General features: G+C 43.7%; 1 protein-coding gene across 1 annotated transcript in view; it reads left to right on the forward strand.

The window, feature by feature from the left end:
* Window positions 1-13,109, forward strand: part of TPPP (tubulin polymerization promoting protein) — a 38,821-nt gene extending 25,712 nt beyond the window's left edge. The window contains exon 3 of the mRNA XM_082195143.1: window positions 8,196-13,109. Within this exon, the coding sequence (XP_082051269.1) occupies window positions 8,196-8,390 (195 nt within the window). The 3' untranslated portion in view covers window positions 8,391-13,109. The remainder of the gene's footprint in view (window positions 1-8,195) is intronic.
* Window positions 13,110-13,417: the final 308 nt, after the last annotated feature.

The raw sequence follows: 13,417 nt of genomic DNA on the forward strand, positions 1-13,417 counted from the left end.
CCACCCCCCAAAGGCTGCACATTCTGGTGCATTCTAAGCCACACTGGGTATTCGATCACCAAGCTGCAGCCCAGTCCTAACTGTGGAAATGAGTTGCTTGCTTCTGCTCTCAAAATCCAGGGCTGATTCTGAAGATTAACAAAGCAAGGCGAGCCATCGCCAGCCCCATGGCATTGCCAAGTGAGCAGTGGCACTACCTCTTTCACACTAGCTTCATCAACAATATTATGGGTTTAAAGGCACCAAAGGCTCACTTACCAAATACCATGGTGGTGTGGGGAGTAAGCAGCAGTGGGTTGCCACTGCTCACCTGACCTCTGGTCAGTTGTGTTTATGCGACATACCAGACGGTAGATGAGGAGAAAGGTTGGCACAGTACAAATAGGCTAGCCGAGCTGAGCCGGTGCATTTGCAACACACTGATGTCACCACTGACTCCATCTCCTGGTAAGTGGTAGCAACCAACTGGAGGTTAGGTAAGCTGTGGCAGCCCACCCACCCACCCCCCATCCACTACTGGGAGAAAGCTATGCCATTATTCCTGGTTCAAGACCCATGGCACTTTATAGAAATTGAACTGAAGCTGAGAAGTTTGCTGAGGTGATGGCCTAGCTGGAGGGCCATGCTCTGCTCCTTACCTCAGTGGAACTTAATATGATGAAAGCCTAAGATTGATCAATTAAGGAGGACAACCTGTTCCAGTGCCTGGGAATTGAATCCCCCTATCTCATGTAATGTGGTCAATGCCTCTTAGGACCTGTGGACTTCAAAGCGTGATGTGTACACAAAGGTGCCCCAAATTCAAAATGCAATCTTGAGCAGTGTTTTCTGTGAAGCAGGCACTCCCACCAGAAGCCTCTGACTGCACAGCTACTGGACAAGCTGAGATTTGACTTAAGAATAATGTGACATGTACATGGTTGATTGCTATGGATTAGGAAAACTGCAGAGAACTGAATCTGTGGTGTCTTAAAGGCTGACCCCACTGTTGTATCGGAGACCTTTGCTGTTTCTTTGATGCCTTGGTTGATATATATGCAAAGCATGGTGGACATTAATCAAGTTTAGAACAGCTGGCACTTGAACTCTTCCATCCAACCTATAAATTTCACAGCATCCACAATGAGCGGTGAAAAAGAAAGGAATGGAAACTCTTACGCCATTTGAATTGTTATCTCCAAGGTTCTTTTGAGCACGTCCAGCAGAGCCATGGATTTTCCTAGCTCAAATTCCATTTTTCTTTTGAAGTAGATGCCTTTAGAGGCAGAATGTTCAGTCATCCTGTCTCCCAGAATGATTTGTGCTAAGAGGTGGCCAGAAAGGCTTGCAGCCACCAGCTTTGAAAAAGGACATGGCAATGTTCCATCATGCCTTTGGGTGGACTTTGGAAAGCCCAATGTTTACCCAGTTAGGAGCAATTTGGAAGGAATCCCCAGTCTTTAGGGCAAGCCCAAGACATTTTGGCACAAAATGGCGCTTCCTTCCCTGGCCAGGCAAGAAGGGATGAGTGAAGATCCTACATTGGGAACAAGGGGGGACTAAAGATCTATATGTGGGATCTGCTGCCCCATGGATCCTGCCTCCTAAGGCAGTTGCCTCACCTTGCCTCATGGCTTGGTCGGTCCTGCATCGCTTACTGTTTTCTCGGCACTGGCAAAATCTCTACTGGCACCAGTCCGCAGTGAAAATAATAGCATTTGCTCAAGTATCAGATATCCCTCTTAAATTTCTGCCACATGCTAAAGGGGAAAATTGTTTTAGTTTTTTAATAAATTAATTATTTTAAACCCAAATAAGTACTTTCCCTTTCAGTATTGAAAGATGCAGGGGAGCCAACCTGGACATAGTGGACTGTGTGCGTGGTCACCTCCCATAAATGCACTAAAGACAAGTGCAGTGCTTTAATTTAAAAACCTTTGACGTGGCCTCCTACATGATGGCCAGATAGTAAGAAAATGCCGTGGCAAGGTGAGCTGTACTACACAGGCAGGCAGGGCTGACCCACCCATGAGGCAAGGTGAGGCAGACACCTCGGGCGGCAGACCTGGGCCCAAGGAGCATGCTGCTTGCTGACTCCTCTGCCTGTGCAACTGGGCTTCCATCTCTGCTGCCCAATCTCCACCACCTACTCCTCTGTGGGCATACCAAAGCCATCCCCTGTGGCAGTGGCAAGGGGGTGTGCGCGTGGTGGCAGGGCACACCCATTGTGGAGGAGGCAGGGGCATGGCAGCAGCATGGTGTGTCCGTGGAGGACGAGGAGGAGGCAGCAGCGCATGCTTGCAGTGGGGTGCAGTGGCAGTGGGGTTTGCCTCAAGCTTCAAAACGTTCTGGGCCAGCCCTTCAGGAAGGTTAGTCTTCCCCCTAGGGCAGGATGGTTAAGGTCTAGCTATCAAGCTGGAAGTAGTTTCCTTGTCCAAACATTCATGCTTAGACGTGGCCAACTCTCCTTGTGAACTAAGTGTGTCCCACAATCCTCTGCAGTGATGTAGAAGCAACTCTGTTCACATTAAAGTCCAGTCCTAATATCCTACTGTAATTAAACCTGTTGCTCTCACTGAAATAATAATATATTATTCACACAGTTCCATCTCCCACTCTCCTTTCTGTCTATTTTTAGATAAGACCTTTCAGACAGAGATCTCATCACTCATTTTATGCTACATAGATGACACTATGTAATTTTTTCAAAACACATTTGGATTGATTGCATAATTTGTTGTATCAATCTATTTTTTGTTGTTGTAATTCTCCAAATAAAGTCACAAAAATAAAAATTCCCAAGGATGACATCATTTGGAAGTAAAGGTGAATAAATTAAAACTGGGTTGAGAGCTTTCCAAAATATTTGCCAAGAGGTCAAGAATACCTCACAGTGTAAAAAGAACATAACAGTTACAAGAACAATGTCAAGATTTTTACAGTACCCTTTTTCAGGGTGTCCAGGGCAGTTTACAAAAGAAATATAAAACATAAATAAAACATAAACATTAAATTTAAATTTAAATTTTAAATTTTATTGCATTAGCCGCGTGGCCATAGCATGATATACATTAAAATAACAACATAAAATGGGGGTGGGGAGGTAAAGGTAGATATCGTCCTGGGCAAATACTTAAAGAGAAAAAAAAAGGGTCCTTCAGCTTCTCAGATTTGTCCTAACTCCATTGTCCTTGTACAATAAGGCTACTTGGGACTTCGTTCGATTGTGCGGCGTATCGACTGCAGCTGTGGTGTTAAGGAAGAAGTTAGTGCCGCTTTCCTCTTCATCACACTAAGCAGGAAGTTAGCTGTCATCTTGGTAATCCAACAATCAAAATCCTGCAAAAAAAGGGACACTATCCAAGGCTGGATTGGGAGATGAAGCTTATTCACTAGGGGGGTTAAAAACCGAGATCTTTCATCTGTCCAATTAGGACAGAAGAGCATTACATGGTCCATAGTCTCCAGGGCCGTGTCATTACAGGTGCATGTTCTATTTGCGATGGGAACTCTGGAATAACGACCCGACAGAACTGCTGTAGGAAAACAGTTGAGACGGGCACAGGTAAAGGCCCTGCGCTTAGCCTCCGAAGAAATTGTGAAGCAGTATAGAGGGATCCTTTCAGGCGGTGGAATAGCTAGGGCTAGGCCTGAACACGGCCCTCTTGCATAGGAAGCTGTATTAGAGAAGTCAAGATGCTGTAGTTTCTTTTTGATTGGAGGTAGGGCCGCCGGGCTGATATACTCTGAGTTAAGAACAGTTTTACAATTCAAATTGAGAAGAGAGCGGAATTTGAGGTTAATTGTAGTTTTCCAAGGGGAGTTATGAATATCTCTTAGGATCAGATTGGAAAACCCACCTCTAATTCGAGCATCCGATGCTAATAGGTGGGAGCTATAGGAAATGGCTCGACTCCATGCTCGTTTTTACAATTGATTTTTTTTTAATAAGATTTTTATTGGTTTTACAAAGTTTTTTTTTTTTAAACAAACACACACATAAAAATACATACAAACACGTATAGTTTCATAACAATTTTTTCATAAACCTCTCTTCTCGGACTTCCCCATACCTCCCCTTTCTGCATCCCAATGTCCATAATTTTTTAACAACTTCTAAATATTTCTTTCCAAACTCTGTCATCTTAATCTTTTCTTTAATCTAATCTTATATCACTGTAACCCTTTCTTTCTGAAAATCTCGACATTCTAGCATTCATCAAGTTTATAGTGGTCCTTAAGGTAAATTTTAAATTTCTTCCATTCCTCTTCTGCCGTCTCTTTTCCCCGATCACGGATTCTGCCAGTCATCTCGGCCAGTGTCATGTAGTCCATCACTTTCATCTGCCATTCTTCCAGGGTGGGTAGCTCTTGTGTCTTCCAATACTTTGCGATAAGTATTCTTGCTGCTGTTGTAGCATACATAAAAAAAGGTTCTATCTTTCTTTGACACCAATTGGCCGACAATGCCCAAGAGAAAGGCCTCTGGTTTCTTAGGGAAAGTACATTTAAGTACCTTTTTCATTTCATTATATATCATTTCCCAGAAAGCCTTAATCTTCGGGCATGTCCACCAAAGGTGATAGAAAGTACCTTCAGTTTCTTTACATTTCCAACACTTGTTATCAGGCAAATGATAAATTTTTGCAAGCTTGACTGGGGTCATGTACCACCTGTAAACCATTTTCATAATATTTTCCTTTAAGGCATTACATGCCGTAAATTTAATACCGGTGTTCCACAACCATTCCCAGTCAGCAGACATGATGTTATGACCAATGTCCTGTGCCCATTTAATCATAGCCGATTTAACTGTTTCATCTTGTGTATTCCATTTCAGCAGCAAATTATACATTCTTGACAAGTTCTTAGTATTGGGTTCTAACAATTCAGTTTCTAATTTTGATTTCTCCACCTGGAAGCCAATTTTCTTATCTTGTTTGTAAACCTCCATTATTTGATGATAATGGAGCCAATCTCGTACTTTAGGTTTTAATTTCTCATGACTCTGTAGTTTCAATTTATCTCCATCTTGTTCCAGAATTTCCCAATACTTTGGCCATCTGGCCTCCATATTGAGTTTTTTCACTGCCTTAGCCTCCAAGGGTGACAACCATCTAGGGGTTTTGTTTTCCAACAGATCTTTATATCTTATCCAAACATTATATAAAGCTTTCCTAACAATATGGTTTTTAAAGGCCCTTTGCACCTTGATTTTATCGTACCATAAATATGCATGCCAACCAAATTCATTGTTAAAACCTTCCAGGTCCAAAATGTCTGTGTTCTCGAGGAGCATCCATTCTTTCAACCAGCAAAACGCTGCTGCTTCATAATACAGTTTTAAGTCCGGCAGGGCAAATCCCCCTCTTTCTTTTGCATCTGTAAGTACTTTAAATTTTATTCTGGGCTTTTTGCCCTGCCAGACAAATTTCGCAATATCTTTCTGCCACCTCTTGAAACAGTCCATCTTGTCAAGGATCTGCAAAGTCTGAAACAGAAATAACATTCTGGGCAATACATTCATCTTAATGACTGCAATTCGGCCTAACATTGACAGTTTCAAATTTGACCATATTTCTAGATCTTTTTTTAATTTCTGACCAACATTTTTCATAGTTGTCTTTATACAGATTTAAGTTTTTAGATGTCAAATGAACCCCTAGGTATTTGACCTTCTTAACCACTGTCAAACCTGTCTCTTCTTGAAAACTCTCCTTCTCCATGACTGTTAAATTTTTTTCTAAAACTTTAGTTTTTTGTTTGTTCAATTTAAATCCGGCTACCTGGCCAAATTGTTGAATTATCTCCAACACATGCTCGTTTTACAATTGAGGGCTGGGCGAACTCGAGTCGTAGGGCTGCACCTGAGACACATCTCGGGACGCCTGAAAGAGATCTCAGAAACATATGAAGAGGGCGATCCAAGTTAGCTGATACTGCTGTAGTCCATACTTCGCATCCATATAATAATTTAGGGACAACTTTGGCATTAAATATTTGAATTGCTGCTGGAAGGTGTTTGAGGAAGTTTGTGTTGACTTCAACCTGCTGCAGGAGAGCTTTGGGCAGGGGAGAAAGCAGTATTGCACCCGACGCAGGAGGAAGTTGAAAGAGGCTGCTCCCCCGCCGCTCAAGAAACGCTCCCGGATCCAGATTCTCAGCAGCTCTAGTGAAGATGAAGGAGGGGTCAGAAGGGAACCGCCTCCCGTTGCGAAAGCGGACCAGGGCTCACATGCGTCCTCATCGCTGGCTTTAGACCACCGTCTGGACTGCAGAACATCTGCTCCAAAGGCTGAGATCCGTCCACCCCGAGAGAGCAGGACCCAAGGGCTCGTGGGACTGAAATCTTCCTTGTCAGAAGAACTGGACTTCCAGGCAACGTCAAAGCCAGAAAACTCTTTGCGGCACCTTGCGGCGCTCTGCTCCCGGAAGAACCCGCCGCTGCCTCTCTGTGTTCTGGTTGGCAGTTGTGAGATCTCCTCTGGGCCGGACGTCATTTCCACCCTGAAAGCTGTTCATGGGGTCAAGGTCCACGTTTGCTCACTGGGCAGCTGCGATTATGTTGTCAGCAGCCGGCTGGCCGTGGAGAGGAGATGGCAGGCGGAGCTGCTGAACGCGGCACACAGGAGCAGAGTGGTCCAGCGGGTGCAGCAGCTGAAGAGCAAGTTTGACAGGATCTGTGTGATCGTGGAGGAGAGAGTCAAAGCAGGAGAAGCACGGAGAGTGTTCCACAGAACCCGGCACTACGACAGCCTCCTGTTGGCCTTCGTCCAGGCAGGAATCCGGGTGCTCTTCAGCTCCTGCCAAGAGGAGACGGCTGACTTGCTGAAGGAGCTGGCTTCGCTGGAGCAGCGGAAGAACGCGGCCATCCAAGTGCTCACGGAGGTGCATGGGCACAGGCAAGATGCCCTCCGCTTCTACCTGAGCATTCCCTGCGTCAGCTACCCAGAGGCCCTGGCCTTGTGCCACTGCTTTGGCTCGGTGAAGGAGGCAGCCAACAGTTCCCCGGGCGACATGGCAGCCCGCACCCGGATGAGCCAGCAGAAGGCAGAGAAGGTTTACCATTACATGCACTACGCCTTTGACGCTCAGATGCTGCCTGAGAAGATCACGTGACCAACTGCAAATCACAATGGGCACCCCTTTTTAAAAGACGCACTTTATTGTTACATCTCCTCGTTGTAAGATATGTAAATAAACTTCCGAAAACATAAACATTAAAAACCATTATTACATTAAAATATATTCAAAAGCCTGTGCAGATAAAAATATATCTGCCTGGTGCCAACAATGTTAACTGTTCAGCATCTGGCAAATGTGTGTTTATTTCCCCAGGCCCTCTGGTTTGGGGTGCCACCCCTGACAAAGCTCTCTGTCTCTGGTCACCTTGCCTTGGGTGGTGGAGGGAGCTAGAGGAGACCCTTAGACAATGACCTCAGTACAGGGGCAGATGAGTGTGGCCACAGCTGTTATTTCAGGTCTTAGGCTGAGTAGGGCTTTAAAGGTAAGCACCATTGCTGTAGTTTTCTGCCTATGCTTTGACCACAGAGAGGACCCCTGACCCATTTCTTGGTGGAAGCTGGGTTATGTTTTAAAACTCATCCCAGAGTTCTGTTGATTCTAGACACAGGTCTTCTAAGGAGCTAAATCTCTTGGGATGTTTACATCACGGGTGGTTCAGCTGTCAAACAACGTGGGCATTTCAAGAAGCAATGCCTACTGTATTTGAAAGCACCAGCAAAACTGCTGACTGCCATTTGATCATATGTTTTAGAAGTGCTCATGTAGACCAGGGATAGAATTTACTCCCCCCAAAAACTTATGAATATAAACATCATTTCCCCACCACCACCAGATTTAGGAGGACGGCTGAAACATCACATGGCAATTCACATCTCATTATGCTTGAGGAACTGCTGGAACATGGAGCTATAGAAGATTTGAATAAAACATGTCAGCCCTGTGAGGGTTCATTTGATCCCAGTTATTGACCAAGCATTAAAACCCCCCATCCTGTCTTGTTTAGGGTAGCCAAAACCCACGAGCCAGTCATGGTTGATGGTCTGCAAGGAACAAGCAAAGCAGAACAGAGGTCCTCAGGACCATGAAGTTATAGTACCTTGATTTACATATATATTCATGCATGTGTGTGTGTTATTTACATTGTTAATGCTCTCTTCTGTCTGTCTGTCTTTCTCTCTCCCCATTAATAGAAAGCGATTTCGTCTCCGACTGTCTCGCGGCTTACAGACACAACACGTTTCACTGGTTCCCATAAGGAGAGATTTGATCCCACTGGGAAAGGCAAAGGCAAAGCAGGACGTGAAGATCTGGTGGATACGTCTGGCTATGTATCCGGGTATAAGCATGCTGGCACATATGATCAGAAAGTGCAAGGAAGCAAGTAAGCCTGAAGGTTCAAAGCCCGAAGGTTCACCTGTGAGGGGTGAGCAAGACGAGTCTCACCTGTTGCTGTAAATGCCAAAAAGACTATGTTGGGAAGTTGTGTCGTAGGATCCACTTTTGACGTCGACTGAGACTCTTGCAGTGAAGCACCACTTCATTACATTCCTCATGCTTTATGGCAAGTGAAAAGGAAGCAGCAGAGCAGTCTGATCAAGAAACCACACCAAGGGCTCTCTCACCCCACCTCGTCTGTACTGGTAGCAGGTCGCAAACATTCCTATATGCCTAATTCTCTGTCTTGTTCTGCTGTCTTTTTTTCTACGGTGGAGGCTACACGTGCTAGTAGCTTTGCTAAAAAGAATCCAATTGCTCAATTTGATTATTTATTATTGAACAATGTCTTAATATGGAACAGATGCACCTCAAACGTAAGAATTCAGCCTTTAACTGAAGGGAATTAAATGGCTATTGACTTTTATTTTATTTTTGAAAAGGTGCTATTCTGTAAAAGCCAATACATTTATTTCAACCATTTGCGAACAAGAGCAGAAACAATAATTTAAAGCAACTTTTCCCCTCCATTAGTAGAAAACTGAGACCCCACTTGTCCCTGTTCTCAAAGGAAAGGGAAATTGCAGCTCTCTCTCCTGGCCTCCGCAAATTTTCTTTAAAGAAAAAAAAAACCAAAACAGAAACCAAAACACTATGTGTCATTGAAGTTATATATTACTATTTCTTTAAGATTGCAACAAACATGAAATATGGCAGTTCAACCCCCCACCCAAATATATATTTGAAATACTACCAGTTGAAATTATCTACTTTGTCTGGATCATTACCTTAAACAACATTTTGATTCATTAAGTTGGTTAAATAGTTCCAAAGTAAAGGAAATTTGTTGTTTTCTTGTTCACTCAGTGTAAAGCAGACATAATTTAATTGTCAGATTGTTTGCTGATGGAAAACAAAGGTAGAAAAGATTAAATACAGATTCATTGTTTTACAAATGATGTCATCAACCATCATGTTCCAGTGAGCCAGAGTCTAAATAGTGCTGAAATGTTGCTTCTTTTAAAGGAGAAAAGAGATATAATTAACATATTTCCTGAAAAAGGACAACATACGTAATGTATTTATTTATTTGAAAGATTTCTATGCGTGTATGCTGAAGAGTAACTGTCTAGTCAATGAGGTGAATTTTATGTGTCCTGTCTTTATTATTGAGTAAATACCACACTGTGTTGAACTTACACTCCAGTAAAATAATAGCTGTAATCTTCACTTGGAGGTTTGCCAGCAGTTGAGTCCTCAGTCTTGTTTTCTGTGGAATACAGGTCAGCTGTAGAAGAATAGAGATTGATCAACTTTACTGCCATTCTTAATAGCTGTCTCTTTGACAGGCCCAGTAAACGCTAAAGAGGTGGCTGCACTGATTTGCTTACAGTAATTCTGACTGTTCCTTCGCACAGGCCAGCACCTTGAAGTTGGCCCTTCTCCGAGCACTGGCCATCTGTCATTTGCAGTTGTCTTTATCCTCGTTGTTAAGGAAGGTATTTATTGTGACTTCCAACCATGCATTCTTCAGCATGCACTACAAGCATGAATCCAAAATAATAATAATAATAATAATGTTGTTAAGCACTGCCGTTGTATGCCTGGAACCTTCATTTTTTGACATGTTGAAATGTCAGGTTTGGGGAGAAGGAAGTCTGTAGAAATTTCGGCATGTTTTTGCAGGATGGTGGATTTGGTGGTTGCCAGAAAGGGTCTGTGAGTGTGCCAGGCCTGTTGGTATTGAAATAGTGATAGTTGGTATCAGTTCTATATCCATCTGCTTTCTGGGGACAAGCTCAGTGTCTAGAGTGTTGATAGTAGGGCTGTTTGCTTTGATGGAACAATGAGCACTGAATACTTTAATGCAGACCCTCTGGAGCCCATTTGTCAACCTTAAAGCAAGGCTAGGCCTATGGGGAACCCCATGTTATTACACGGAACTTCATTACATAAATAGAATATTCAGAACAAATCCAGCTACGTCCTCCAGTGGCAGCTAATTAACACAGTGGATGTGAAAGACTCCATTGCTGTAATATGAGCAGATAAGCACACCAGGAAGATACCTGATTTGTTGATCCAGTCTAGCATGTCTCTTGTGTATTTTGCTTTTCGGGAAACATTTTTTGTCCGAAAACCTAGCAGCTATTTGCTCACATGAATTGGCCATGAACACTGATTACTCGTTGTAAGGAGGAGCTTAAGGTAACAATAATAGTAGTTTTGCTTTTGATAGAAACCTCCTTTAGCACTAAAGTCTACTGCAGAACTCTCATCAAAAGATTTTAAGGCAGGCATTACATATCAGGTGGCCTTCTAGAGCCAGGGAAAGCTACTTTTAAAATGAGCAATCCATGTTCATTTTTCATTTATTTTAACACAAAAAGACAAGAGGTGCTACCATTGAAGCGTGGATGTCTAAAAAGCAAGCAGTTTTGTGAAACAACGAGATGCTCTTCTGACATCCCAGTTTCTCTTCCTTTCCCCATCCCCATTCCTTGTTCTGAGACTGTTGGCTTTTTCTATCCCTTTTTCTACCACTGTGCCACTAAAGGAGGAGGCTGTGTCAGAAGAAGCAAGGCTGGGTGTCCACGCACCAGACCGCAGTTTCCTCCAGTCTAGTCACCTGATAACACAATCCCATTCATGTCTACTCAAAAATAAGTCCCACTGTGTTCTTTGGGGTTTGCTGCTGGGTTAACGTGCATAGGATTGCAACCTAAGTCGCTGTTTGCATGCAACAGTGTACTTAGAATATTCTCATACCAGCTGCTCTCATCCCTGTATATTCCTTGTCAGGGACTTCTGCCCCCTTTAAGTATTTATTTAAGTGCAAAACATACTGTAAACGTGCAGTGATGCTGGCCTTCATTATCTCCTTTCCATACAATAGGTTATCATCAGGCCCTTTTTGAATAAATAGGGGGAAATGTGAAACAGTTCTCCAAATGTGAAAATGATAGAGATCCGTATCTGTAGGTTTTTTTAAAAAAGCTATTTTACTACCACAATGTGTTTACAATTCTTTGCTGATTGAATAAATCACATTAAGCACATAGTGTTCTTTTTGCTATGTGTAAATCACTCCAGGGTATATTATGTATATATAAATATGCATACGTGCAGTTTTTATACAGCCTCTTAAGGGTGCACACTTTTGTAGCATCATGCACGCTGGGACTGCCTTGTTATCTGCTGCGACCTGGGAAAAGGCTCCATGTGCCCAGAATACAGGCCATTCCTCACCCAAGAAGGCAACCCAGCTGTCTATGTCTGCAGCTGCATATGGGACCCTCAGTGAGTTTCCAATTATTGCCTGGATTTCCCTTTCAATTTTATAGACATATAATTTATGGAGTCAAGTCAATCTTCTTTCCCCCCTGCTTGCATTTCTGTTCATGTCACTGGAATTTGTACTGGAAGTTGTGGGCTGAATCTGACTTACCTGCACCGCCCAACGCCCCCCCCTACTCACTTCCTTTGTGTTGAGTTGACATCTGAAACAAGTCTAGAATAAGGTGGGCAATTGTATCTGGCCTCCTAAGCCCATGCATAGCAATTCAGGCAGAAGGGCAGGACTCAGGGAAGAGCAGCAGGGACACTTTAAGAGGGAAGGCCTTCCCAGGATCAGGGCCGGCCCACCCATGAGGCAGGCTGGGGCAGCTGCCTCAGGTGGCGGAACCCCAAGAGATGGCACCCTCATAGGCTCCCCACCACGTCTGCCACTGCTAGAGAAGTGGTGGTAACGGCAGTGGCAGCAGCTTCCAGTGCGACCTTGCAGAAATCTCACCAGACCTTGTGTGCTCTGCAAGATCTTGCTGGAACCCACCGTTCTTGCCACCGCTTTGTGGATGCCGCCACACAACCCGGCCGGGTGGCACCTTCCTGTTTTGCCTCAGGCCAGCCGCCCCTGCCCAGAATGGAGCTTTTTATTACCAACTCTGCCTTAGACCGTGATGTATGAAGTCGCCTTATCCTGAGGGAGACCATCAGTCAGTTTGGACTCCAGCCCACAGCAGTTTACTTTGATCAGGAGGCAGCTCTGTAAGCTCTCGGGCAGAAAGTGGCATTTTCTACCGTTGCCCAAAGATCCTCTTGGAAGGAGATGCCAAGAAACAAACTTGCATCTTTTTAAATGTGCAAAGCAGATGTTATAACAAGCTTTAGCTTCCTCTATAGGGGGGATGCTTAGCTATGCTTTTGTTTTTGTGTGTGTATATAGTTTATTCTTAAGCCTCCCAAATGAGATTACTTTGCAAATGACTTTGAAGTCTCCCAAACATAAAGCTATTATTCCTGTCTCAGTGTCCAGCAGTGTGGGGTGCCCTTCTGCTTCCCCAGGGAGTAGCCTCTTGTGCTGTTTGACCCCGTCCCCCAACATACAGTAAGCCACAACTTAGGCACATTTAACTTGTGTGCATTCAGCTTTACACGCATGGCCAAAAATGAATAAATAAAAGTGGGTGAGGATCCAGGAAAAATGACTTTGGCAATCCCAGCCATCAATGGGTTTTGACTATAAGTGATTTTGTTTTTAGGCATGATCCCCAGAACGTATCCCCTGCGTAAGTCGTGGGCTTACTGTATCTTAAATCAGAAATTTTTGAAATTCCCGTTTACTTTGTGGGATATTGTTATGGAATAAACTTTCAACTCTTTGTGCCTGAGCGTACTCTACTCTGTGTCTTGCTTCAAGTCTCCCTATGCCTTACATGTGCAGCTGCGAAGGACACTTGGGAGTGTTTCATGCCTATAGATAGGTTCTGCCACTATTAGTTTAGAAGCCACTGCCTCAAATTTCACAAAAAGGAGGAAAATGTGCAAACTGTAATCATGGTTATCCCAAGCAGTCACCCCTTTTTTGTATGTTAGGCTTGCATTGCGAACTTTTAATGTTCATTGTTAGCTACTCAGTCGTGGGAGCCAAGATGTATCTGTGTGCCTGCAATTGGCAATACTTGCATATGGGTGATAA

The sequence above is a fragment of the Podarcis vaucheri genome, assembly GCF_965113315.1.
Source record: "Podarcis vaucheri genome assembly, chromosome: 13".
In the NCBI taxonomy this organism is placed as follows: Eukaryota; Metazoa; Chordata; class Lepidosauria; order Squamata; family Lacertidae; genus Podarcis; species Podarcis vaucheri.